This window comes from Suncus etruscus, chromosome 15 (genome assembly GCF_024139225.1).
Source record: "Suncus etruscus isolate mSunEtr1 chromosome 15, mSunEtr1.pri.cur, whole genome shotgun sequence".
NCBI classification, from domain to species: domain Eukaryota; kingdom Metazoa; phylum Chordata; class Mammalia; order Eulipotyphla; family Soricidae; genus Suncus; species Suncus etruscus.
Genome location: NC_064862.1, coordinates 20,794,417 through 20,817,510, shown reverse-complemented (window position 1 = coordinate 20,817,510; position 23,094 = coordinate 20,794,417). Strand labels below are relative to the sequence as shown.

The window sequence follows — 23,094 nt, the reverse complement described above, 5'->3', positions numbered from 1 at the left end:
TCTCCGGGCCCAGAAGTTGTATTTTTTTAAATGTATATTTCATCTCAGATTTGTTTTTTCTTTTGGTGCTAACCTGGCGGTTTCGAGGGTCGTGCTGAAGACTAAAGCTGCATTCAGCCCAACAACTTGCTTATTTCAGCTACCCAACGAAGTGATATTTGTGAAGTTTGAATTTTTATTATATGGCAAATTTTTTTTATTAGGGCAAGAGGTTTGGGCCCCACCCAGTGAAGCTCAGGATTATTCTTGTGCTCACTGGACCGTATGGGGTGTTGGGAACTGAAGCTAGCTGTGTAAGAGAGACACTGTACTTGTATTATCTATTATCTCTCAAGTCCTCCACCTTGGCACATCTTTTGTATAGTGCCTTGTGGGCCTAGTTACTGCACATACCTGATGTGGCTTGATCCTCAGTACCATGTCTCTGTCCCCAACACTATAAGGTCTAGCCCTATAGACCCTGGAGCACTCGGGTGTGGGCCTGGAGTGCCAGCAGTGATTGGTCTTAAAGGTTCCCTTCACGGGACCCCATGCAGCACTAAGTCCTGGGACAGTCACATCATCCTAATGTCCTAATTAAGAATTGCTCATTCTAGGAGTGGCTCTCGGGTCCCTGAGTAACACTTGAGAGGCTCCCCAAGCAGTGCCTTGTGTGTCAGCAAGGCATGTGTTCATCATGTATATTGGATGCTTATTTACATGTGCCAGATTCACTTCAGATTCTGTTGATATTATGAGGCCACTTAATGACTATAAATGAAACCACTATATCCTAGTCAGTGGCTGAGGTAAGGAAAGAGATAAAATAGTTTGTAATAAAGACCTATTAACTGTAGGATTTGTTGCTGTTAGTCTGGAGGGCTGTGATCAGATGCCCAGGCTCCATCCTAGCTTTTTTTTTTTTTTTTTTTTTTTGAGGGGGGGGGGGTGTGTTAGACCCGGCAGCGCTCAGGGTTACTCCTAGCTCTACGCTCAGAAATCATTCCTGGCAGGTATGGGGACCATATGGGATGCCGGGTGATCGAACCCGTCAGTCCTAAGCAATTGCCAGCTCCTCTTGCCAGGTATTTTTATTTATTTATTTTTTTTTTTTGGGAGGTATCAGGTTTATTCCCACAAATCACATGGAAGATGTTGATGCCTCCCCAGTAGCAGCCTGGGCCCCTGCTCTGGGAGAAGCGCTGAGCACTGAAGGGGGTACAACCAGCAAAATCGGCTAAGTCCAAAGTCCAGGAAGATTGGGGGGGTGAGGGGTGTTTGTTCTCAACCAGAGCAGCCACGGCAGCCACAGTGCGTGCATTCGATGATCCGGCCCACTTCCAGCTTGCTTTTGGGGACACGGCAAATGCAGTTGGTGCCAAAGTTGGTGTCACGGGTCTGGATGCAGCGTAGGCAGCAAAGGTTCTCATAGCCCTGCTTCTTCCATTTGGCAATGAGGTTCTTGTCCGCATAGCCTTCTTTGATGCAGTACTCGTACAGCTCTCTGCTAATGGCTTTCCGCTTATAGAAGAGGTCAAAAATGTAGCGGGTTTTCTGGTGGTGGATCCTGAAGATGGGCCAGAGGGACTCCACCTTCCTCTTTCCCTCATGAGGCTCTGTTTCAGCTTCTCTCATCTTCTGATCTAACTCGTCCAGAGTTGGTTCAATCAACTCCCAGCCATCTGGGGGTGCTTTTCTGCTTCTTTTGACTTTAGGCATTTCTTCCCTGAGAAGGAATCTTCAGGCTCTAAAAGGAGAGACGCAGACCTCAAAATCTGGCTCTGAGAGTCCAGCTGCAAGACCTCCGTCTTCTGTCACAAGCTTCCCGTTTCTCGTGCTTTCCCGGACTTCTTTTATAGTCCTGGGCCTCCTCATTCGTACATTCAGTCCCTCCCTGCCGGACAGCGTCTGTTTACAGTAAGGTTTACACCTTACTGTTTACAGGTGAAGGTTGTCACACAGCAGGAGTGAGCCTCGCTGAGATAAAATCGGGATGCAGGGCCCCGAACTTGCGAGAGAACTGATTCCGAGCACCTGACTCCCCAAAACTTCTGTGTATTTTATTTTCCTTGGGGTGGGGCACACCCGGTGATGCTCAGGTCGTACTACGGGCAATGCCGAGATGGATCCTAAAGGGACTCAGGGCACCATATAGGGTGCTGTCACTTTTTTCCTTTTTCCTTTTTGGGTCACACCCAGCTGCGCTCAGGAGTTACTCCTGACTTCTGTGCTCAGAAGTCGCTCCTGGCAGGCTAAGGGGACCACATGAGATGTCGGGATTGGAACCACTATTTGTCCAGTGTTGGCCTTGTGCAAGGCAAACGCCCTACCGCTGTGTCATCGCTCCGGCTATGTGTACCCTATATTGTATAGTGTACTCCCCACTCCCCCGCGTCCAATCACCGTTCTCCACGGAGATACAGCGGGATGGAATCCGGGGGGCGTGCCAGAGCGCACGATCAGGGAAGCCAGGTACAAGAGTGACCCCTTTTCTGGGACAAGGGTAAAAAAAAAAATCGAGAGTCCCGGTCCCGTCGAAAAATGTAGGGGTACAGAGGAGCCCGTGCAGGGGAGGCAGCCAGAACGGGCATTAAGAGACGGGGATGCGTGCACGGCAGGAGCGAGGGGGAAGGATCGGCATCAAGGCCGTGCTGGAAGGCCGGAGCGGTGGCGCAAGCGGGAGGGCGTTTGCCAAGGCGCTAAACTAGGACGGACCGCGGTTCGATCCCCCGGCGTCCCTTAGGGTCCCCCCCCCCCCCGAGCCTGTCAGGAGCGATTTCTGAGCGCAGAGCCAGGAGGATCCCCTGAGCGTCACCGGGTGTGGCCACAAATGCCAAAAAAGAAAAAAGTAAAGACCTTTCTAGAAAGGACAGAAAATCGTCCAGGCAGAGAAAACAAGGCGGGAGATCATGCAGAAAGCAGCCAGGAAACGGCGAATCCCCAGGGCGGTAAGAGCCATCTCCACCAGGAAACCTCACTCACTCACTTACTCACTCCGGGCCCGTCCCCGTCCGACGGTCCAGCTTGGTCAACTACTGGCCAGCAAGTCGTAACCAAGGCAGAGAGAGGGGGGGAAAAAAAACACAGCGACTTCCTTCCAGGACCGGGAAGCGTCGCGATCAATCAAGGACCCCCGCCAGGTATTTTTTTAAGACAAGGTTTGACTTTTTTACCTAGTTTGCATGGTCAGCCTTAGCGATCACAAATCTTTGTTCTATCCAATTCAATACAGGGTTTTCTTTTTTTTTTTTTTTTTTTTTTTGGTTTTTGGGCCACACCCGGCAGTGCTCAGGGGTTACTCCTGGCTGTCTGCTCAGAAATAGCTCCTCGCAGGCACGGGGGACCATATGGGACACCGGGATTTGAACCAACCACCTTTGGTCCTGGATCGGCTGCTTGCAAGGCAAACGCCGCTGTGCTATCTCTCCGGGCCCTAATACAGGGTTCTCACGCCTTTATTTGGGGAGCAAGGGGGAAGCAACAGTGCATGCAAGGAAGGTACTCTGGCTGGACAATGTACCCAGTCCCTACTCAGTCATTCCCAGTGATTCCTAATCTGGCAGACAATAATTTCAAAGTTTTATATACCAACTCTTCAAACATTTTTTGTGTAGGTGCCATCATTTCAGAAGCTGTGATTTTGTATTTTCTGTTTTGGAGCCACTCCTGCTTGGGGGACCATATGGGATGCCAGGAATTGAACTGAGGTCCATCCTGGGTCAGCCACGTGCAAGGCAAATGCCCTATCACTGCGCTATTGCTCTAGTCCCAGGTGGCTTGGTATTTTTAAAGTTAAATCTGGAAGTGGGCTTGTTATGATGAAACTTACCACTGAAAATTGCTCACCATGCTCAAAAGATGTGTCAGTTCAATGCTATCTGAACTCTTTAAAAACTGGAAACTGGCAGTAACAAATTCGATAGAAAACATCCCTTCCCACCCTTTTTGTTTTTGGGCCACACCTGGCTGTGCTCAGAAATTGCTCCCAGCATGCTTGGGAGCATAAGGGATGCCAGAGATTGAACCCAGGTTTGTCCCGAGTCAATCACATGCAAGGCAAACGACCTACTGCTGTGCTATCGCTCTGGTCCTCCACCGTCCTTTTAGACTTCCCGACTGGGCTCAATCATACCATTCACTTTACTAAATCCCATTTCCTCCCTTTCCCTAAATCCTAGAAGCTGGGGACACAGCTTACCTGTGTCCACACGCTAACCTGATTAAAAAAAAAATTTTTTTTTTTTTTGGTTTTTGGGTCACACCCGGCAGTGCTCAGGGGTTATTCCTGGCTCTATGCTCAGAAATCATACTGGCAGGCTCGGGGACCATATGGGATGCCGGGATTTGAACCATTGTCCTTCTGCATGAAAGGCAAACGCCTTAGCGCTGTGCTATCTCCCCAGCCTCTAACCTGATTAAATTAATAAAATAAAATTTACTATATTCAGCTCATTAAGTCTGAAATATAAATGATTTTTGGGGGGTGCCAGAGAACAAATTTAGGGCCTCATACATGCAAGCTAAGTGCTCTACTACTGAATTCCATTCTTGCCCTCGTACAAAAATGGACAATGTGGGGCCAGAGTGATAGCACAGCGGTCGGGTATTTGCCTTGCACGCAGCCGATACAGGAAGGACAGTGGTTGGAATCCGGGTGTCCCATATGGTCCCCCAAGCCAGGAGCAATTTCTGAGTGCAGACCCAGGAGTAACTCCTGAGCATCACCCGGTGTGACCCAAAACAAATAAAATGGACAATGCATTTGTCCAATTAGTATGGTTTATTTTGGGGCCACACCCAGCAATGCACAGGGGTTACTCCTGACTCTGCATTCAGAAATCACTCTTGGCAGGCTAGGGGACCAAATGGGATGCCAAGGATCAAACCTGAGTCTGCTGTGTGCAAGGCAAATGCCCTACCTGCTGTGCTATTGTTCCGGCCCCTGTCCACTTCAGACGAATGCTAGTGGAGAAACAAACTTTCAACGGGGACCAGTTTTCAGAGTGTTCCCAGGATCATACATTGCCCTGGGAAAGTGCCATCCATACCACCTTAGAATGATTCATCAATTCAAACAAGGAAGTCCATTATAGGCCCGGTTTGTAAGAAAATGGAATTGCTTCCAGTTCACTTAACAAAATGGTGAAACTTTAATAGAATCAGAACCACAGTGAACCACAGTGTCAAAGACCTGGACTGTACACTCATCTTAATAGCACCAATTCCTTCTGAGTGCAGGGGGAGCGAGGAGTCCACAAGTGAACTGATTTTAGTGTCCAGCCATGCCAACCTGTTCCAGGGACATCTGCCCTGAATGTGATCACGTCACAGCAAATGGCTGGGCAGAGTTCTGTGCCCCTTCTACCACTCCCAGAACACAGGAGGGCCTCACAGCTAACAGGTCACTTCCCCCCACCCCCACAACACCCCATCAAACTGGAAACTTTGGGACGCCTTTATAGTTCCTCCTTCTCGGCCCCCTTCTTCTGAAAGGCGGTCAAGATGTTTAGGCTCTTCTGGAGCTCTTCCTTCTTCCCGTCGCTCATCTTGTTCTTCTCGATCAGCTTGGTGATCCGGGTCATCTCAGAGGCTGGGAAGTCCTCCCCTTGGTCTAAGATCTTCCCCATGATCTTCAGGTACTGCTCTGCCCACTTCTTCTCTGTCTCCTTTACACTGGCAAGGTTGTCCTGGCCTTGCTTCAAGAGGGCCTGGCGGGCCTCCTTACCAGAGGCCTTGATGAACTCACCAGCAAGTCCGTCATATACAGGCAAGCAGCCGGGCATGCCGAGGTAGACGCCCTGCCCCTTGAGCCAGCGCTGGATGGCTCCAACCTTAACGGCCCCGCTATATACGGTAGGGTGCTCAAAGTCCCCGTCCCGGAAGAGATAAAAGACCGGGTAGTCCTCTTTATCCAGTTTATATTTCTCACTCAGCTCCATATTCAGCTTGTCACCGTAATCTGTGAATAGAAAACAGACATGAGGGGCAAAACAGACCATAGGGAGCGTAGGACAGGTGGCTGCTATGACGCCTGAGTGGAGGGGAAGAGTGGCAGCTCCCCTGCCGGGTGCACTGTGCATGTAACTTCTGAACTTTCGCTTCCTCATGGAAGGGTTTATACTAGATACCCACTCTGTGCAGGCAATGTGCTAAGTGCTGGGGGGGATACTTGTCGTTAAAAATATCAAGCTCTGGGGCCGGGCGGTGGCGCTGGAGGTAAGGTGCCTGCCTTGCCTGCGCTAGCCTAGGACGGACCGCGGTTCGATCCCCCGGTGTCCCATATGGTCCCCCAAGAAGCCAGGAGCAACTTCTGAGCGCATAGCCAGGAGTAACCCCTGAGCGGCACAGGGTGTGGCCCAAAAACCAAAAAAAAAAAAAAAAAAAAAATCAAGCTCTGGGCCCGGAGAGATAGCACAGCGGCGTTTGCCTTGCAAGCAGCCAATCCAGGACCTAAGGTGGTTGGTTTGAATCCCGGTGTCCCATATGGTCCCCCATGCCTGCCAGGAGCTATTTCTGAGCAGACAGCCAGGGAGTAACCCCTGAGCACTGCTGGGTGTGGCCCAAAAACCAAAAAAAAAAAAAAAAAAAAAAAAAATCAAACTCTCTGGCCACTAAAAGCTTCATCTAATGGTGAGAAAGGAGATAACAGATGGATATCAATGAGCAGACCATGATGAAAATTAAAAAACTGGGTGAGTGGAGAAGGCACCCCAGTTCAGGTGGTCACAGAAGGGCGTGGAGAACTTAAGAGTGGAAGAAGGTAAAAAGGACTGTCAAGTACAAAAGGACCCCTGCTCTAAGGCATCAAGCTAGTTGGGTGCATTTGTGAGCTAAAAGGTCAATTGTGTGTTGCTTAGTGCGAGACTGTGATAGGGAACAGAGACAAAAATGAAGGCACTTAGAAGTATGCAATGAAGGGATGTGCTTTTAACCTGGTACATTTAAGTGTAACACATGATACCCCGGGGCACAGATGGACTCTGTATATCAGTCTTGCTTGCCTTGCATGTGTAAGGTCCTGGGTTCAATCCCTGGCACCAAGAGGAAAAAAACAAAAGTGATAGCTTCTCATATCTGCTGTGATGGTTAATGGTGTCCAATATACTGCAAGGATGATGAGACAAGCCTATTACTGGGTATAGCAATCCCAGTTCTGCTGCTGAACTAGCTAATCCCTCAATGGAAAAATGGAGGTCACCGGGGCCAGAGTGACAGACAGCACAGTAGGTAAGACATTGTTTGCCTTGTTCACGGCCGATCTGGGTTTGATCCCTGAGTGCAGAGACAGGAGTAACCCCGAGTGCTCCAGGTATGGCCTGGTCAAAGCACAAGAGAAACATTTGATAAACATCAGTAGTAATTATCATAATTATTATTAGTATAATATATATAATATAAAATAGTATATATATATATATAATATAAAATTCCCCCAATTGATAGCAGAACAGATTCACACTCTGGAGAAGCACGCCAGCTCACTCTAACAAAAGAGACCAGTGTGTTCACTGTGGAACAAACATGTTTGTAGGAGACCATTTATTTCTTCGTTTGGGGCCATACTGAGCAGCACTCAGGAGTTATTCCTGGCTCTGCATTCAGAAATTACTCCTGGGGCCGGAAAGATAGCATGGAGGTAAGGCATTTGCCTTGCATGCAGAAGGACGGTGTTTCGAATCCCAGCATCCCGTATGGTTTCCCTGAGCCTGCCAGGAGTGATTTCTGAACGTAGAGCCAGGAGTAACCTCTGAGCTCTGCTGGGTGTGACCCAAAAAGTAAACCCCCCCCCCAAAAAAATCACTCCTGGCAGGGTTGGGGGAACTGTATGGGATCCCAGGGATCAAACCCAGGTCTGCTGGCAGTATGCAAAGCAAATACCTGGGGCCGGGAAGGTGGCGCTAGAGGTAAGGTGTCTGCCTTGCAAGCACTAGCATAGGATGGACCGAAGTTCAATCCCCCGGCGTCCCATATGGTCCCCCAAGCCAGGAGTGATTTCGGAGCGCATAGCCAGGAGTAACCCCTGAGAATCAAACGGGTGTGGCCCCAAAACAAAACAAAAAGCAAAGCAAATACCCTCCCGTTGTGATTGCTATGGCCCCAGGGACCATTTATTTATTCCCAAATAAATGCTAAGAGAATTCTCAAAGAGCCACCTCTCTTACTTAGTTCAAGTGAAGACAAGTTCAGAGATTATTCCTGGTGGTCCTTGAAGATCAAACCAAGGTCAGCCAAAGGCAAAGTAAGCACCTTAATCCCTGTATTAGGTCTCTGGTTCCTTTTGTGGGGGGTTTGGGACCACTCCCAGGTAGTGCTTGGGATCCAACTGGGGCTACACATACAATTCACATGCTCTAGACCTCTGAGTTTCAGTATGGGAGCAATTCTTTTTTTTTTTTTTTGGTTTTTGGGTCACACCCGGGAGTGCTCAGTGGCTCTATGCTCAGAAATCGCTCCTTGGCAGGCTTGGGGGACCATATGGGTTGCCAGGATTCGAACCACCATCCTTCTGCATGCAAGGCAAATGCCTTACCTCCATGCTATCTCTTCGGCCCATGGGAACTATTCTTTTTTTTGGGGGGGGGTTGGGTCATACTTGGCAGCGCTCAGGGGTTACTCCTGGCTCTACACTCAGAAATCGCACCTAGCAGGCACAGGGGACTATATGGGATGTCGGGATTTGAACCATCATCCTTCTGCATGCAAGGCAAACGCCTTACCTCCATGCTATTTCTCCGGCCCATGGGAACTATTCTTAAAGCTGCCTCAGTGTTCTTAGAGCTAGTCTTGGTTCAGCCCTCTCCAGGATCCCTCCTAGGAGAACCCCTGATCTCTCACAGAAGTCTGACTACAGTGTGGGGTGGCAGGTAGTGACCAGCAGTGCCGCTGAGCAGAGGTTTGGGGGCCACGAAATCTACTCAATCTAAGCTAATCAAAAGTACTGGTTCCTGGGAAGGTCAGAGTCCATTTATACCCCTGCTCTGTGGCCCAGAGGCATTGGGTAATGCTTTACCTTGCAGATGCAGAGGGAATTCCTAGCGTCCCCCCACTCTGCCCTCCCCAGTTGTCCTGGACTTGTTCATACCTGAGATCCCCACCTCTGCCACCAAGAGATCATCGCTGGAGGCCGAGTTTTCAGCCAGACGCTTGAACTCATCCTGCTTCTCACCGTAGGGGTACTGGGTGTCGAACTTCACCAAGACGAACTTGCTTTTGGGAATGACCTGAGGGCGTATAGAGCTGAGCAAGTGGGGGTTCCAGGGAAACTTGAGGGGCTTAATTCCCCTTCCCAAAGGGCCCTTGTTTAATAAAGTGGAAACCAAGCCCGCAAAGACAAGCTCTAACAGACTAATACTCATTCATTCATCCACTGACTCATTTCATAGCCTGGAGGGGCTTCTCACATGTTGACTACCCCATTTGGAACTTGCGCCCAATCATAGAAGACCAACTCTGCCAATACTAATCAGCTAGAGGCCTGTTTCTTATGTAGTACTAAGGCCTACTTAGTTCTGTTTCTTCTGAAGTACTAAGGCCTACTTCTCTGATGGTTCCGCTGAAACAAGGGAGATCCCGAGTACCAATCATGGTGGCCCATCACACTCTCATCCGAGGGAGCCTTTCTTAGCAAACTTGAGTGTGAAATATGACATGGGCTGGTTATCTCAAAGAGCCACCACTTAGGAGAGTATTGGTTAGTTCAGAGTTTGCACTCTGCCATTTCAGGGCTCATATGGAATTGCTGAGAAGGCAGGAAGGGGACAAATCTCTCTAGTTTCCTCTGCTTAGATCTCCCAGGTCCTAAACCATCAGGGCCTAGTTTCTAATAGTGATAAAAATTCACCATATTACAGCGCACACTTGGGGGGGGGGGCTTTGTATGTTAATGTTCCACAAATATCTAAAAAGCACGCAGACCACCAGACATTTCCTAATCCTCCCTCTGCCTAGGCGCTGGCATCCACTACTGCTACAAAATGTGCTCTCTCTCAGCTTTGCTAGATGGACCAACACAAGATGTAGTCTTAAACCAGTTTCTATACTAAGTATGTCTTTAGGATTCTTTCATATTGTAGTGGGTGCCAGCACTTCACTCCTTTTCAGGTCAAATTCCACTGGAGGGACTGACCACAACGATCTATGCATTGATTCATAAACACATGAGCTCTTCCTTTTGTAATCTTTTGGCAACTTGTGAATAATATAGCTGTGAACATTAATGTGTAAGGTCTTGTTGGGACACTCCATTTCTCTGGGGTATATGCCTTTGAGGGAACTACAAGATCACATGATAATTCCAGGTTTTATTTACTGAGGAATCCCAGGACTTTCTTTTGATTTCTCCTAGTACATAGGTTTGGTTTGGTTCTTTGGTCACAGCCGTGCTCAGGGGTTATTTGGCTCTGCACTCAGGAATCACACCTGACAGGCTCAGGGAACCATACGAATGCTGGGAACCAAACCCAGATTGGCCACATGCAAGGCAAATACCCTACCTGCCGTGATATTGCTCTGGACCCAAAGTTTTTTTTTGGTGGGGGGCTGGGCCACACCCAGTGGCACTCAAAGGTATCTCCTGGCTCTGTATTCAGAAATCGCTCCTGGTAGGCTCGGGAGATCATATGGGATGTTGAGGATCAAATCCAGTCAGTTGGTCCTGGTTTGGCCATATTCAAGGCAAACACCCAACCCATTGTGCTATCTCTGGCCCCCATACACAGGTTTTTATCCAACAACATTAGTCTGTAATACATTCTTTTCTTTCTTTTTTTTTTTTTTTTTTTTGGTTTTTGGGTCACACCCGGCCATTGCTCAGGGGTTACTCCTGGCTGTCTGCTCAGAAATAGCTCCTGGCAGGCACGGGGGACCATATGGGACACCGGGATTTGAACCAACCACCTTTGGTCCTGGATCGGCCGTTTGCAAGGCAAACGCCGCTGTGCTATCTCTCCGGGCCCACATTCTTTTCTTTCTAAAATATTTCTTTTATTTATTTTCTTTTTGGTTTTTGGGCTATACCTGTGCGCTCAGAAATTGCTCCTGGCTTGGGGGACCATATGGGACACAGGGGGATCTAACTGGGTCCGTCCTAGGTTAGCGTGTGCAAGGCAAATGCCTTACTGCTTGCACCACGCTCCAGCCCCTGAAATATTTCTAATCAGTGTCCACTGCTGGTCAGTTTTTTTTTTTTTTTTTTTTTTTTTTTTTTTTGGTTTTTGGTTTTTGGGCCACACCCGGCGGTGCTCAGGGCTTACTCCTGGCTGTCTGCTCAGAAATAGCTCCTGGCAGGCATGGGGGACCATATGGGACACCGGGATTCGAACCAACCACCTTTGGTCCTGGATCGGCTGCTTGCAAAGCAAACACCGTTGTGCTATCTCTCCGGGCCCTTTTTTTTTTGGTTTTTGGATCACATTCGGCAGTGCTCAGGGGTTACTCCTGGCTCTATGCTCAGAAATCAGTCCTGGCAGGCTCAGGAGACCATATGGGATGCCAGGATTCAAACCACCGTTCTTCTACATGCAAGGCCTACCTCCAGGCTCTCTCTCTGGTCCCTCTGGTCTTTCTGATCAGTTTTATATCAGAGGTTATTACTGTCCTTAGGCAGACACAAGTTTTTGATAGTCCTTATTTTTTATTGTGTTGATTTTATATAAGCCAAATTGATAATAATAAAAAAACACAACCCAAAACAAACAACACTGCCTAGAGGCCAAAGAGAAAGAATTACCAGAACAGGTAATCTTCAAGTGGTCATTGACCTCAAAAAGTCTGAGCGCTGGAGACATTTAAAAATCAGGGAAGACTTAAAAATATAAATCAGATCATATCCCTATGGCCCAGCTGGCCTTATTTCAGCTCAACACATCACACTTGTTCCCACTATTGGCACTTTTTATTTGCTATCCAGTTGCTGGAATGCCCTTCCCATGGTCCTTTAAGCTTGGTTTCACCTTTCTAAGGGAAAGGCCTCTTCTACCCTGGATTCTCTATTGCATTATCCAACTCTTTCTTTACTACACTAATTACTTCACTAATCACTGCGAAATTCTCATTTGCCGGTTTGGTGTCCAACTCTTCACTGAACGTATGTTATAAGGTCTCTGATCCTGTTTTCTTACATAGGCCCAGTGCCGACTAGCATGTGGCAAATGCTCCAAATTCATCCAGTAAATGAACAAAATTAGGGCAGGCTTTGGTAGCAGATGCTACATGTCAGGGATGGAAATGGCTTATGGGGAGAACACTGCGCTTGAACCCCGGGAGTGTCAAATCAAATGCAAAGTATTCTGGAACATTATAATCACACAGTGGCCTAACATTGGAACACAATGAAGGTGTCCTTTTGACGTTCTTATCCATCATCAGCCAGCTTTGAATCATCAAACAATTGTATAATGAACTGTTTCTTGATCTGTTTGTACTGCTTTAGAATCTTTGTGGGGAATTAGTTCCCTCATCACAAACATTTGTGGAATTTGCTTCCTTTTTTTTTCCTTCTTGGGCCAGCCACGGAGGAGCTTAAAGAAATAAGTGGTGCTGGTGCTGGGCATTGAACCCAGGGCTCCCACATGCAAAACATGTGCTCCAGCCCTTGAGTTCTTTCCCTGGCTCTGGAAACTTCTTCAATGTCCAGATGAATTCATTATTCATTCAGCTACTAACTTGGGGGGGGGGGAAATAGTAGGCTAAGGTGGGTAGAGTGTTTGCCTTACAAGTGGCCAATCTGAGTTCAACACCTGGCACCCAAGCACTGCCAGTAGTGGTTCTGAGTGCAGAGCCAGGAGTAAACCCTAAAAATTGCTGGGTGTGAAACACCCTGTCCCACCCCCAAAATGGACACTCAACAGTCCATTACCTGCCAAGCACTGTTGTAAAGAAATTCAAGTGGCTGGAGAGATAGCACAGCAGTAAGGCATTTTGCCTTGCACGAGGCCAACACAGGACAGACTCCGGTTCAAATCCCGGCATCCCATATGGTCCCCGAGCCTGCCAGGAACGACTTCTGAGTGCAGAGCCAGGAATAACTCCTAAGCGCTGCTGGGTGTCCCCCCCCCCAAAAAAAAATCAAACAAACAAAAAAGAAATTTAACAATTAAGAAAACAGGTTCTAGTTAGGGAGAAAAGATAAAAAACAAATGACACCCAAAACACATTAGAGATCACTGAAAGCAAAGGAGGGAATAAGGACTTTAGGAGGAAGATGCTCCACTTCTGTTGGGAGGGAGTGAAAAGAGATTTAGAAGGGAGCTGCAGGAGAGATTTCTTCATTCACAAACCCTGTCCCTAAGTGACAGACGTGCTGTCAGCAACAGGCTGTGAACAGACAAGGCAATTTTCCACAGGTTTATAATATTTAGTGTGGGAGAGAGGAAAAGGGAAATCTGTAATGAGCACTGTACAGTGAAAATTGAAGGGAAATATGACTGCCATTTTGGATTGGGGGAGTTGTCATCAGGATGGGGAGATAGCCAGCAAGTAATTAGGGAGTTATTGGCTTTCCTCCCCACACCCCTGCCTCCCAGACAGCATGACTCTCGCTATTAGATGAAAGGTTTCTGGACATGCTTTCCAGTTAGGGGCCACATCCAATGATGCTGCCAAGTGGGGGCAAGGCTGAGAAAGGTTCAAGCCTGCAAGATGCATCCTGAAGCCCTCGTATTGTCCCCCTAGCACCAAAAACCTGCCACCCTGCCAATCAACAGTTTCCCATCAAGTCATCCAGAGTCTCTCCCCTCCCCTCCCCAGTTCCTGCCGCTCCCAGGGCGGCTAGGCAGGGAAGCCACTTCGCCAGTAACGGTCCAAAAAGACAACAGGTGCTGGTGAGTGTGAGGCAGAGCCGGGCCTCCACCCAACCAGCCATACTGACACCTCTAAAAAAAAAAAAAAAAAATCCTGGAGACTTGTGCCTCAAAGTGAAACGAGTGTCCAATTCATAGGAAAGCCGTTAAAGAGAGGCAAGGTTCCCCTTCTTGAGCTCGATTTAGAGCCCCGCTTTTCTGGTTTCATTTCCCAGAAAGATAAAAATGTTCTGTAAAAAGAACAGTTTCGCCCATCTGCTGGGGGGGAGCCAACGGCCGGCAGAAGGCAGAAGGGGGCTGGGACTGCACTGGGCCAGCCAACATTTCCAACGTCCGTCCATTCAATCGGGCAGGGATCAAGGACATCCGCCCCCCAATTCTGAAAACAGGAATTTGGGGTATATGTGTGTGTGTGTGGGGGGGAATAGGGGCTGAAATCCTTCCAGGGTCTTGCTCTGGATTCTGTCTGGGCCCAGGATACTTGCGTCGGGCTTCTTAACGTCCAAGAGGCATCAACCCCGGGTCTCCCACTCCCACTTGGGGACTCAAAGATACGGGGGATCGTGGGGTACCTACCTCCTTGCTCTCTCCCTGGGGGGGACTCTGGGCGCACCCAGTCTCCCATCAGGCCTAGAAGAAATGCTGGAGACCCGTCATCAGAGACGATCGTGCGGGCTTCGGATCCCCGGGGACCCCCAACCTGGGTCCACTGGGCCCTGTGCCCCAGGCAGGTCTGTCTCCCTCCCCCAGCCCCGTTACCTTGTAGAAAGTGACCGTATCCAGGGGGAGGGCGCCCTTGGTGTGCAGGCTGCTGCCGCCCGGAGGCGCGGAGAGGAGCAGGAGCCCCAGGAGGGGGACCAGCGGAGCCAGGAAGGCGACGCTAGGCATGGCGGCCGCCTTAACGCCGGATTCCGCGAGCACCAAGCGGAGGCGGCGCCCGGACTGGCCGGCGCGAGCGAGGCAGGCAGTCACGTGACTGGCGGCGGCTGTCCGTCACGTGACGACTCTGGACGCCGGCTCGGGAGCGCGCACGTAGAGAGACACCGCCCCCGGAAGCTCACGTCCAGCCTCGAGGGAGTGGAGGGGGAGATAAAGGGGAAGTGGGAGGAGCTACGGAGGGAAAAGTGGCGGGAAGTGGCGTGCTGCGCCTGCGCAGTTTTTTTTTTAATTCGTGCGTGCGCGCGCTGCTGAGGGAAGGGGCGGAGCCTCGAGAAGGGGGCGGGGAAAGAGCGCGTGACTGGCCGCGCAGGCGCACTCGCAGGCGCACGGCCTGAGGCGCGCTCTGTGTTCTTGTGGCGGTGCTGCTGCTGCCTTTGCTTGTGGAAGATGAGGCGCGAGGCGAGGCGAGGCGGGCGTCTTCGCTTCTCTCAGGCCCGCCTGGCTGTGTGTGGGACCCTCTGCGGCCACACAGACTAACAAGATCTTTTGTTTTGTTTTTTTTGGGGGTCACACCCCATGGTGCTCAGGGGTTCCTCCTGGCTCTGTGCTCAGAAATCGCTCCTGGCAGGCTCTGGGGACCATATGGGATGCCAGGAGTTGAATCGCCGTCCTTCTGCATGCAAGGCAAAGGCCTTACCGTTGTGCTATTGTTGGGACCTGAATTCTGAATAAGGAGGGACGCCATTTTGTAAAAGCCACATGGCAGGCTTCTTCTTAGGTTCTGAGAAGGGAGAAGCACCATTTTGTAAGGACCACATGATGTGAGCCACACGCTGGGGCTTCAGAAGCCTATTTCCATAGACCCCGCCTCAGTCTACCTGGCCATACCAGGTATCCTATCAGGGAAGGACAAGGGAGCAGTAGGAAGGTACCTAGACAAGAGCGAATCATTTTAAGGATCATCAGAAAGCTGGAAACTCCCTATATCCCTTCCCTACATTATCCTCATCATGACCTTGGACGGGGCTCATGGCCCCTGGCTGGCCAGGTTGGGGAATCTTGTTGGCAGACGGATTAAAGTGTTAAACTTTATTCCAGTTGTGTGGTCTAGTCCTTCTACTCTGGAACCCTACATTATCACTTCGACCCCAACGAAGAAGGCCTCAAACTACATCTCAGATTTGTGGTGTGTGAGGCGATTCGGGATGCCTGGTGCTTCTGTGGAAAAAGATTATTTCTGGAAGCGGGACCCGCAGCCTACTGGGTACTAGATGTTCCTGACGTGAAAACAAAATGACAGACACCAAAGCCGACCACACTGTGCTCAGAACACAGTTGTCCGCACAACCCACCTCGCCTGAATCTGTGTTGGCCAGGCTCTGACAGACCGTCCGTCTGTCCAGGCCTGTTCTGGAGAGTCAAGGATGTAGAAGACGGAAGACTTGGGAGTGGTCAGGGACAAAAACATGCCAAAATGCCAAAGGAGAGAGATGTGGAGCCAAGTGGGGAGCTCCATGGCGCCTGTGAGGCTGAACAGGCCTTTTCTGTCTTGTTTTGGGGGCCAGACCCGGGAGTGCCCAGGAAGCTCTCCTGACTGGGCTCAGAGATCATTAAATCCCTGGAACACGCGAGAGTTTTTTTGCCCAGATTCTCTGCTAGTCAGGAATGGAGAGGACAGATGGAAGGGGAGAAGGAACCGACTGCTAACAGGTTTATTTATGAGTGCTACTTTATTTAGTGCTTTACTGATGTGACTTGTTTCACTCTAAGGCGTGGGTTCGTCCTGTCAGGTGGCTGAGTCTGTCGTGTGACTCGTCTAGGTGACTACACACAGAAGATAGACAGTTTCTGGTGCATGTAGGACACAGTCCGGGAAACCATTCCGGGAAATACCTCAACAGTCAAGCTAATCACAAATGGGCACCTGAAGTCGCCTGACTGACTTCCTCCTCCGACATTTCTAGCAGTTGGCTTATGTCTGGCTGATGCCATTCGCAGAAGGAGCTATAGACTCATGGAAATCCCCTAATTCCCTAAACTGCAAGCCCATTAAGGGGTCGCCACCTTGTAAGAGGTGTGTGGCCTCTGCTTGCTGATATCAATAAACTCCTATGCTCTTGCATTGCTGAACATCTAGTGGTTTCTAGGTCCGATCTCGAATCCATAGTTGACACAGGGCTGAAGGCAAGGACACCCAGTTAAATTTCTATCACAATGATCACAATTTCTATCACAATTAGGGAAGAGGGTACCATCCTTCCATGAAGTGTAGAATCATGTAGAATGGCTGTTTTAGATTTCTCGAAATCCCTCTTGTCCTGAGAAACTTTTACTAGCAATCCTAGACATAGAAGGATTCCAGGGCCAGAAAGTCTTTTGCCACGTAAGTAGCCAGCTAGGTTCTATCCCTGGCACTACAAAAGTTCCCCCTCCCACCCCCACCACGAATGATCCAAGTGTAACATTCCTGCACCTTGTCCTCAGTTTCCCACCACTACCAAGCTTACCCCCTTGCCAGGCACAAAATAATTTCCTATAAATTGTTTGTTGCAATTAAATGGTAATGGAGAGCAGTGGCACAGGTAGTAGGGTTTTTGCCTTGCACGCACTAACCTAGGACAGACCACAGCACAGTTCCATCCCCAAGCGTCCCATATAATCCCCCAAGCCAGGAGTGATTTCTGAGTGCATAGCTGGAGTAACCCCTGAGAGTTACTGGATGTGGCCCCAAAACAAAACAAAACAAAACAAAAAACAACAAAATAATGGTAATGGAATTACCGAAAAAAACTTAAGAAATAGGAAGTTTGTGAAAATTTTAGCTACTATGAGTCATTAAACCTTTTTTTGTTTTGTTTTGTTTTGGGACCATGCCAAGCGATACTCAAGTTACTCTTTGCTCAGTGCTCAGGAATCACTTCTGGTGACTCCAGGGACCATATGGGATGTCCGGGATCGAGCCCAAGTTGGCTATATGCCTTAACTACTGTCCAATTGCTTCAGTCCCCAATTAAATCTTTTTTTGTTTTGTTTTGTTTTGTTTTGTTTTGGTTTTGGTTTTGGTTTCTGGGTCAGACCCAGCAGTGCCCACGGATTACTCCTGGCTCCACGCTCAGAAATCGCTCCTGGCAGGATCGGGGGACCATGTGGGATGCCAGGATTCGAACCATGCAAGGCAAACGCCTTACCTCCATGTGATCTCTCCGGCCCCTAAATCTTTTTTTTTTTTTTTTTTGGTTTTTGGGCCACACCCGGTGTTGCTCAGGGGTTACTCCTGGCTGTCTGCTCAGAAATAGCTCCTGGCAGGCACGGGGGACCATATGGGACACTGGGATTCAAACCAACCACCTTTGGTCCTGGATCGGCTGCTTGCAAGGCAAACGCCGCTGTGCTATCTCTTTGGGCCCCTAAATCATTTTCTTAAATGTTTACTAAGCTCTTTGTTGCTAGTTGTGCATTCTGTGTTATTATTTTTGTTTATTGAACATAGGAGGCATATATGTTACTTTCAGATCTAATTTTGGTGTGTTCCTATTGGGGTATCACTAATTTGGTGTATTCCTATTGTGATGCCAGTATTGAGGAGTTTAGAGATGGTCCACAGCTGCATATGAAGCCACATCCTCCAGAAATTCCAGAATCTGTGGAGCTGGGTTTAGAGTCTACATGGGAATGGGATGCTGTGGGATGTGGTTGTGGCTGCTTGGACTTCAGGAACTGTAAAGGAACTTGGGGAGACTGCCAGCCCAAATTTGAGTAGACTGAAGAGTTTAGGTAAGAGACATTTAAAGAAAATGAAAGCTGGAGATTAGTTCGCAAATTGGAGAGCAGGCTTCGTGTGCAGAATATTCAGGTTATAATCCTGGCACCACATGATCCTAGGAGCAATTGTAGAGTACAGAGTTGAGAGTAGCCCCCGAGAACTGCTAGGTGTGTCCCAAAATCAAAGAGGGGAAAGAGAGTGAGAGAGGATTGGAAAAGTAAATTGCTAAATGTTGATCAAGAGGAACAGACTGATTTAGCTTGCCAGTTCTCTGGACAATCTGGTATTTGTTATTGACTGAGACAAGGGTCCTTTGTCCAAAAGCATTCTCTTATCACTTTGTGAGGTTCTCCTCAGTCCTCTCATTCTTATTAAATAGTCTGGAAGATCTTAATGGTAGCCGTTTCTGATCTAGAAATTTCTTGATATTTTTATCTGAGAAGCAAAATCACTGTAACCTACCTCTAACAATGTTCCATATTCTAGGGTTTTTTTTTCTTTTTTTTTGGTTTTTTGGGCCACACCCGTTTGATGCTCAGGGGTTACTCCTGGCTAAGCGCTCAGAAATTGCCCCTGTCTTGGGGGACCATATGAGACGCTGGGGGATCGAACCGCGGTCCTTTCTTGGCTAGCGCCACCTCACCGGCCCCCTTTTCATTTTTTTCTATTACCAAAATTTATTGATTGTATTGGTTGAAAGAATATTGAAAATTCCCAGTGTAAAATTCTGTCCCTAAACAGAAATCAATTTTAAGCGTATTTTCCTTTTCTCCGTTTTTCTGTTCCACTTCTCTCATGTAGCTCATTTTATCTTTTCATTATGACTCAATCTTTTTATTATTTCTTCCTCTTACCACTTCTTATGCTGCTCAATGCTTTTTTTTTTTTTTTGAACTGGTTTCCTAGTCACCTGCTCCTTCTACTCTCTCCCCCCCCCCCCCCCACTGCTTAGTTTTTCTCTCACGTCACCACCTTCTCTCCTTGCCCTCAAGGTACAGGGTAGGATCAAGTAGGGCGGTGCCTAACGGAACTAGGGGTGGAGTTACCTGTTCATTGCAAGGGAATTCGGAATCTGAAGAATTGAACTGTTTGAGTGAGCTAGCAGTGAACTCCTTATGGCCTTCCTACAAGAGATTAACATTTTGGCAAACAATTGGGACTTGGTAAGATTGATTAGAAACTGACTTTCTTTTTCTCACCTTTCTCCTTTTTTGCTTTCCCTTTCTTTCTGTTCTGTATTTTTTTGAGGATTGTGGTGGTGGTGCTGGTGCCGGCCGCTCCAGGTGGTGCTCAGATGCCCATGTGGTGCCAGGATCAGTTTATATTATCCACTCACATTACCTCTCAATGTACTGTTAGCTTTCATTCTAATTTCTCTCTTGCTCTAATGCCTGTTATTCTATTTTTTCTGTTTGGCTTTCTATCAGTCAAGTGTATTGCTTGCTTTTCCTGTTAACCTGTTCTTTCCACACCCTGCCGATTCTCTCTCAAAACCTAATCTTTTTACATCTTCTTCTTTTATTATTCTCATTATTAATTTTTTATTCAGCTCTCATATTTGATTTATTTTCTTTCCTCTCTCTATTTCTTTTTTAGTCAAATAGTTTACCCAGATATGTAGTGACAATAAGGAAGGACCCTTCTTTTCAGGGGCCTACCTACTCAGCCTTTAAACTCATTCTCAGTCTTGTAGTTTGTTTTGATTTGCCACTGAGGAAGAATTTATGTTGCACAGGTAGTTAATATAACACTGAAATTGGAGCAAGGTTGAATATTCAATGTGAAATATTTAATATTATTCTCTTGTTTTATTTAGTTTTTTCCTGCAATAGAGTGGATACAATTTGTAATGGCTACTCTGAGGTAAGCTAATTAAATCTCATGTAAATTGCCTAACCTAATGAATAAAATTTTAAAATTCTAAAGTTTTCTATATTCCCTATATCCCCAGAATAGAATTTTGCTTTTAGTTTTAGTTAGAGATAATGCTATTCTTTACATGTTGGTCTTTTATGATTAATGAAATGTAACAACATTAATAATAATCAGAAAAATAGATTAAGAGGTTATATCTTAAAATCTAATGACAACTTGTTCAACAGAATTAATTTGCAAAATGTCTACTTTAATGAAAAGTAAAGAAAAAAGGACAACACACAAATTCATGAAATATTTTATGTTTTAAAATATACAAATAGCAAAAATATATATACAAATAGCTTATTTGACATTAGTTATATGTCAGCAAAGCTATAATAAAAGTAAAATTAGGGCTGAAGCAATGGCGCAATGGAAGGGTATTTGCCTTGCATGTGACTGATCCAGGATAGACCTCAGTTCGATCCCCGGTGTCCCATATGGGGATCGCCAGAAGCGATTTCTGAGCATCACTGTGTGTGCCCCTCCAAAAAAATCAAAATAAAAAAGTAAAATTAATATAATAAATGAAGGATCCCATATTGTCATGTTTTGATAATCATCTTTTCATCTTTGTCAGTATTATAGGGTCAAGTTCACTTATTGCTTATACTATATTCCAGAATATACAGAAATCTCTAGAGGTAAGCAAACTCTTTTTGTTAGATTTAGACCTTTTTAAAAGTAATTTCAAAATTGATTTTTAGTGGTGCTTTGGAGTCATTTCAAGTGGTGCCTGTTGTGGTACAGGAGAATAGACCTAGAGTTCTTCTTTTGGGGGGGGGTTGGGTCACACCCAGCATTACTTCTGGCTCTACACTCAAAAATCGCTCCTGGCAGACTTGGGGGGGGGTACCATATGGGATGCCAGGGCTCAAACCTAGCTCCTTTCCAGGTTCATCCATGCAAGGCAAATGCCCTACTACTGTGCTATCACTCTAGCCCTTCCCCCCACCAGTGATATACTTCCCAATAAGTTAGGAAAAATCTTAACTGCTGTTCTCAGGCTAAATGGTAAAAAATTATGTAAAATATAGCTCAGATAATGTATGAGTTTTATCATATGGAAAAATATCATTTTTGGGTAGAGATGCAGGGATTAGAAACATAGCCTAATGCAAGGCAAGTCCTCTACCATTGAACTGTCTCCTGACTTTCATTGTGTTTTATTGGGCCCACTTTAATAGCAAAAGTAGCTTTGTATGTCATACAGTTACTGTTTTTAAACTATGCTGCATGCTTTATATACTTTACCATTTGTCCTCATAACTTTTTTTTTTTTTTTTGGCAGCGGGCCATACAAAGAGGTGCTCAGGAGACCTGGAGGTTGATGGGTTAATGCCAGGGCCTAAGAATATGGTGGTGTTTGGACTTAACAGGTTCTGGGAGTTATCAGGGTCATCCAGGAAGTACTGGGGGGCCTCCAAGGCCCCCTGTGCTAATCACTCTTCTCTGGAAAGAATAGTGTTAGCTCCATTGTATAGATGATGAAGGGCCAGAGCAATAGTACAGTGGGTAGGGCACTTGCCTTGCACATAGCTGATCCCACAGAGTCAGATCCCACAGGTCTAACCCCCACAGATCCAGAAGAAAACCCTAAGCAGGGCCAGGTGTGGTTCCAAAATATATAGATAATGACCTTTAGAGTTGCAAAATAACTTGTTAATACTTGAAGTAGCAGAGCAGGTATATTAAAAAGTCTACCTTGTTTTTAAAATATAAAATGGTTTATTTAAAGACCACCTATCACAGAGTTGGCATAGTTGATCATAAAAAAGATAATAGTTGGGTCGGAGTGGTGGTGCAAATGGTAGGGCATTTGCCTTGCGCACACCGACCTAGGATGGACCACAATTTGATCCCCCGGAGTCCCATATGGTCCCCCAAGCCAGGAATGATTTCTGAGCGCATAGCCAGGAGTAACCCCTGAACATCACAGGGTGTGGCCCATAAAACAAAACCAAAACCAAAAGATAATAGTTTTGTTTCTAGGTAAGTGGAAGAAAAATTATTAAAAAAAGAGAAAAGGGCCGGGCGGTGGCGCTAAAGGTAAGGTGCCTGCCTTACCTGTGCTAGCCTAGGACGGACTGCGGTTCGATCCCCCGGCGTCCCATATGGTCCCCCAAGCCAGGAGCGACTTCTGAGCACATAGCCAGGAGTAACCCCTGAGCATCACCGGGTGTGGCCCAAAAACCAAAAAAAAAAAAAAAAAAAAAAGAGAAAAGAGTGCTCGCTTCGGCAGCACATATACTAAAATTGGAACGATACAGAGAAGATTAGCATGGCCCCTGCGCAAGGATGACACGCAAATTTGTGAAGCGTTCCATACTTAAAAAAAAAAAAGAGAGAGAGAGAAAAGAAAGAATAAGAGTGTTATAACAATAAGAAAATTTGTGAAAATTATTGTAATTCATAATGAGGTCATTAAGTCATTGTCAGACAGCTTAGCAAGCTCTCTTTGATAGTTGATCATTCTGCTACTTCTTTTGTTTGTTTCTGGACATTAGGTGGCTTCAGATACACACTGGCATCTAAACTGGTGTGCTCCCAGTGGTAAGGCATTTGCCTTACATGCAGACCTGGGACAGACCGATTGATCCCTAACTATCCGTATGGTCCCCCAACCCTGCCAGGAGCAATTTCTGAGTGAAGAACCAGGAGTAACTCCTAAGAGCTTCCAGCTGTGGCCCAAAAACCAAAATAAAAAATTATTTTTGGTGTGTCCCTATGGGGGGGGATGATAGTATTTAAAAAAAA

The 23,094-nt window shown here is 47.1% G+C and overlaps 3 protein-coding genes and 1 non-coding gene across 5 annotated transcripts in view; 2 read left to right on the top strand and 2 right to left on the bottom strand.

The window, feature by feature from the left end:
* Positions 1–1,067: 1,067 nt before the first annotated feature.
* On the bottom strand, positions 1,068–1,845 carry LOC126031101 (protein BUD31 homolog). The gene has a single exon (XM_049789381.1). It carries the CDS (start codon positions 1,696–1,698, stop codon positions 1,264–1,266), a length of 435 nt encoding a protein of 144 aa, XP_049645338.1. The 5' UTR covers positions 1,699–1,845; the 3' UTR covers positions 1,068–1,263.
* A 3,260-nt stretch (positions 1,846–5,105) lies between these two features.
* On the bottom strand, positions 5,106–14,766 carry ERP29 (endoplasmic reticulum protein 29). The gene is made up of 3 exons (XM_049789374.1): positions 14,538–14,766; positions 9,062–9,200; positions 5,106–5,938 (listed from the first exon to the last, which is right to left on the bottom strand). The coding sequence occupies exons 1-3, from the start codon at positions 14,664–14,666 to the stop codon at positions 5,436–5,438; spliced, it is 771 nt and encodes a 256-aa protein (XP_049645331.1). The 5' UTR covers positions 14,667–14,766; the 3' UTR covers positions 5,106–5,435.
* Positions 14,767–20,269: 5,503 nt separating this feature from the next.
* Positions 20,270–23,094, top strand: part of TMEM116 (transmembrane protein 116) — a 33,353-nt gene continuing 30,528 nt past the window's right edge. For both annotated transcript variants that reach the window (XM_049789369.1, XM_049789368.1), the window contains exons 1-2: positions 20,270–20,283; positions 20,918–20,981. In XM_049789369.1, the coding sequence (XP_049645326.1) occupies positions 20,270–20,283; positions 20,918–20,981 (78 nt within the window). The remainder of the gene's footprint in view (positions 20,284–20,917; positions 20,982–23,094) is intronic.
* LOC126031578 (U6 spliceosomal RNA) lies at positions 22,564–22,670 on the top strand. The gene has a single exon (XR_007503411.1). It is a non-coding gene; the product is annotated as a U6 spliceosomal RNA (small nuclear RNA).